At 38.0% G+C, this 4378-nt stretch overlaps 1 protein-coding gene across 1 annotated transcript; it reads right to left on the reverse strand.

Moving 5' to 3' along the window:
* Positions 1 to 264: 264 nt before the first annotated feature.
* On the reverse strand, positions 265 to 4118 carry LOC116982970 (RNA-binding protein 25-like). The gene is made up of 3 exons (XM_033036503.1): positions 4036 to 4118; positions 934 to 1224; positions 265 to 733 (listed from the first exon to the last, which is right to left on the reverse strand). Exons 1-3 carry the CDS (start codon positions 4116 to 4118, stop codon positions 265 to 267), a joined length of 843 nt encoding a protein of 280 aa, XP_032892394.1.
* Between the last annotated feature and the right edge of the window lie 260 nt (positions 4119 to 4378).

The following is a 4378-nucleotide window of genomic DNA, read 5'->3' on the forward strand; positions in this document are numbered from 1 at the left end:
TCTCATGAAAATATGGCGTGATGTTGCCGCAGGCTCATTATTGTTTGGTATTAGGATGGCAAATTCATTGGCAGTTTGCTTGTTAAACCTCCATTTATGTTCCAAAGGAGGCCGATAATTTGGATCAATAACGATTGATGCCTGTGGTAAATCTCTAATTCTCTCCATTGCCATCACGTGAATCAATGTAAGGGTTGTTTAGTCTTATCCTGTTTTCAAGCATTTCAACAATGTCCCTTTGAATACCAGCATCTTGCAGTATAGTCATTCAAACTCAATGCTATCTTGGGGGTCCATGAAATAGATTTGCAAGAATTTACTTTGTTGGTCTAGGTCAGGCATCAATGAACTAATGAAATGATGAATCTGGCTTTGAATGATCACTGAAGGATTCCATCCATGTGCCACCACTTCCTTGGCACCGAATGACGTCAGTTGAAAGAGGCAATTGTATTGTCTAATATCCTTTCTGAACTCATGTGCTTGTGGTGTGTCACCTGTATACAAATTAATGAGTGCATTAGGGAGTGTCTTCAGAGGAGCAATGATGACCTTACCCTTCATGCAGCAAAAGTTGGTCGTTTCTCTTGAGAAGTGGTACGCTCGACACTGAGGGTAAACACTGGTCATTTCACCAACATCAGCAGAAAGATTTCTCCTTGTGAGTCGTGCATTTCGTTGTCTTATATCTCTGTCTCGCTGTTCATCCAGCCTTTCAGTTCTTTCATCTCCCATCTCTTCATCCCTTCTCCTTTGTATTCTTTCTCGATGTTCCTCAAGACGTTGAGTTGTATATTGCTGTGTCTCTTGTGCCCTTCTCTCCCGCTGTCTCGTTGATCTCTGAGATGTTGAGTTGTTTCTTGCTGCGTCTCTTGAGCCCTTCTCTCCTGCTCTCTCTCTCGTTGATTTCTGAGATTGACTTCTTCCTGCTGCGTCTCTTGAGCCCTTCTCTCCCGCTGTCTCTCTCGTTGATCTCTGAGACGTTGAGTTCTTTCTTGCTGCTTCTCTTGAGCCCTTCTCCCGCAATCTCTCTCCTTGATCTCTGAGATGTTGAGTTGTTTCTTGCTGTGTCTCTTGAGCCCTTCTCTCCTGATCTCTATCTCTTGTTGATCTATGAGATGTTGAGTTGTTTCTTGCTGAGTCTCTTGTGCCCTTCTCTCCCGCTGTCTCTCTCTATTATCGCTGAGACATTTAGTTTTTTCTTGCTGCGTCTCTTGTTCCCTTCTGCTCAATACTGCTTCTCGCTATCTCTTTTTGTCATCTCTTGTCCATCCTGCACCTCTTTTCCTCCCTCATCTTGGCATGATTTTAAAAAGATAGCCTTAACACATTCTCAGTTGTCAATGAGCACAGATTAATTAGTTCAAAATGGAGTCTTCCTGTGGAATGAAATCAATCACAATGAAATTTATTCTTAATTGCAACTGTAAATGAAAAAGTGCATTTTGTTTAAAATATGTGTCTTTTTTAGTCTTTCCTGTGGAATGAAATAAATGTGAAGAAATGTTATTTAATAACGATTTGGCAGTTGATCCCCTCAATCAATCAGCAGCTTGGAACAGCGAGCAATCGGGTGTCGAGCTGTGCTCCCCCACGTGGGGACCCGCAGCAATCGGGTGTCAATCAATCAGCAGCCTGGAAAAATCGCAAAGTATTTTAAAATGTATAGAAAATAAGAGGGGGTAGGACCAGAAAAGTTTTCGAACATCTTCTTACCCCTTTTGAACATGAACGATATTATTTGTATTATTTGAGTTACTTATTTGTTTGTTTTCCTTTGTGTTTTATTTTCTTCTTTTTTTATTGCTTACAAGTTTATTTGTGTTTGTATTTTTTAACATGTTCAATAAATTAATAAAGTAAGTAAAGTAAAATAAATGTTATCTTTAAGAATTCGTGCAATTAAGTGCAAAAACGGTAAGTCTTTTAAGAACAATAAAAGCAATGATAATGTATTAAAATTTTCGAAGTATTAATGAAACAGTGAACACAAAAATAATTCAACAGCGAAAAGCTGGCAAAAATCATGAAGTAAAAAACTGCGAAGTTAAACTTTTAATATTGTAAAGAAATTAGTACAAGTGAATAACCGGGAAGTCTTTTAATAAATGTAATCTTGAAGTGAAAAATGGGGAATTCATGTAACAACAATAAAACTGACGTAAGGAAATAGCGAGGTATTTTAAAAATAAATAAATAACGCGAAAATCGCGAAGTAAAATACCGCTAAGTTTTTGAAAATATATGTTTTCTGTAAGAATGAGTACAATTAAGTGAATAACCGGGAAGTCTTTTAAGAACAATAAAAGCAATGTTAAAGTATTAAAATGTTCAAAGTTAAAAAAAAAGGTAAAAAAACTGCGAAGTCTCATCTTTAAAGAAGTGGAAGTCAGCATGAAACATCATTCATCAAAGTGAGAATGACCATTGGGGAGGTCGTGAAGCATTTGAAGAATGTTCTGGAAATGCTGCCCTCCCCCTGACCTCACTGGTAGCTCGTGGAATATTCTGTGTGTGGAACGTCACTTGAAGCGTGTGGAAGATTCTGTGTGTGAAACGTCACTTGAAGCGTGTGGAAGATTCTGTGTGTGAAACGTCACTTGAAGCGTGTGGAAGATTCTGTGAGACCTATTGTGACGTCATCAGCGAAAGCCAGTCTTTTAAATTCAAAGTCATTTGAGGATTTTCAACTTTAATCTGTAATAAGTCAAGAAATATAGGATGAAATGGTCAGATAATGTGATCCCGGCCTCGACGGGAAAAATATCAACCGGAATATGTAAAAATGTTATCGTTACCTCATATTTTTTTCACAAAGATTTAAAGACACACACATATACTCATATTCATAGACACATTTATATGTATGATGATCATCATATTGAATGACGGTGCTGGCTCGAAGGGCCATATGACCTACTCCTGGACCTATTTTTCTATGTTTCTATGTAGTTATATATGTAATTGGCATTTTATCAAGATACAATGATAATCCAGCTCTCTGCCCCTACTCCACAGCCAGAGCTTTGAACAATTGTGGCCTTCACAATTCCTTCACTTTGTTTTTATTGAACAACCTGGTCTGGCAACTTATCTATCCTCATAGTTGATAAACTCTCAGTACTTGCTCTTCCACTTTGTTCATCCCATCCAAAATTTGCCTAAACTAGAATGTCAGTATCATCACCCTCCTTTGTAAAGACAGCTGTCTACTACTCATTAAGAACCTTACCGGCATCCTCTGCCTCCACATTCAGTAACTTTTTGATCCCTAATAAGCCCTACTCTTTCCTATGTACTTCCAAAAGAACTTCGGATTTTCGTTGATTTTACAGGCCAATATTTTATTATTTCTGTTCTTTGCTGCCCTAATTGTGTTTTTAATTTCACTCATACTTTCTATACTCTTTCTGCTATTTTAAGCTCTTACTGACTAACTTTAATGTCCTTCTATGAATTATGTTATCCTTGCAGTTCCTTGTCATGCTGGGGGGCTTAGAATTTGTATGGGAAGATGTTGGCTTTGAACACCTTGGATTTCTTTAAATGTCTTACATTGCTATGAGAGTATTTATCTTAAAGTTGCTGTTCCCCACCTGCTTTTTACTAAATAATTTCTCAGTCTTGGTCAAAAATGAGCCTTACCACAATTTGGAACAATTACTCCAATTATATCTTAGCCCTTTCCCAATATTATGTGAAATCTATCCATATTATTTTCAGAACCAGAAAAATACACATACTCCTGTTCAGCTTTCCAGCAACTAACTAAAAACATTCTGGTATCTGTGCCCTTTGTAATTTATCAGTCAGGATGGATATTGAAATATCCAACTATTATTACTCTTATGTTGGTGTTATAAATGTGCATAACAACATCCAAACAAAGAATATTAAGCTTCCAGCCTTGGCCATGTTTCTGCTATAATTATAATTTCACAGTGTGTCTATTAGTGCTCTCAATTCTCTACACACTTCACATTTAGGTATATATATTTAACCACAGCCAGACTTTATTATTGTTTATTTTCCAACTTCTGTTTTATCTGCTTTTCAATCTCTCTCGTTAGTGCTCTGCCTCCAATGTCATACTTTGCTTCTCCTGCTTCCAGATCCATGCTAAACTGTCCATCCCCTGCCGAGCTCATTTAAACTCTGTCTCTTATGTACTGGTCCCAGCCCTAAAAAAAAGTATAACTCATCCGGTCAGTACGGGCTCTACCTAGACCAGGTAGGTATTAATATCCCTGGAATCTAAAGCTGTGCCTCCTACACCAATCCCCCCCACCCTGCATCTTGCCTCCCGTTCCAGCTCCTTCTCGCCACCCATGTATTCATCTGAGCTATCCATTTAATAACCACTGACACAGGGCACTGT

Source organism: Amblyraja radiata, chromosome 17, assembly GCF_010909765.2.
Source record: "Amblyraja radiata isolate CabotCenter1 chromosome 17, sAmbRad1.1.pri, whole genome shotgun sequence".
NCBI classification, from domain to species: Eukaryota; Metazoa; Chordata; class Chondrichthyes; order Rajiformes; family Rajidae; genus Amblyraja; species Amblyraja radiata.

What these genes read in the sequence shown, in the direction of transcription:
- LOC116982970 (XM_033036503.1), bottom strand. Translation starts at nt 4,118, where the DNA reads ATGGATCTGGAAGCAGGAGAAGCAAAGTATGACATTGGAGGCAGAGCA. An exon ending in GAAAAGCAGATAAAACAGAA is followed by an intron (nt 1,225 to 4,035) that starts GTTGGAAAATAA and finishes AGTATTGAGCAG; the next exon opens with AAGGGAACAAGAGACGCAGC. An exon ending in GAGAGAAGGGCTCAAGAGAC is followed by an intron (nt 734 to 933) that starts GCAGCAGGAAGA and finishes GGATGAAGAGAT; the next exon opens with GGGAGATGAAAGAACTGAAA.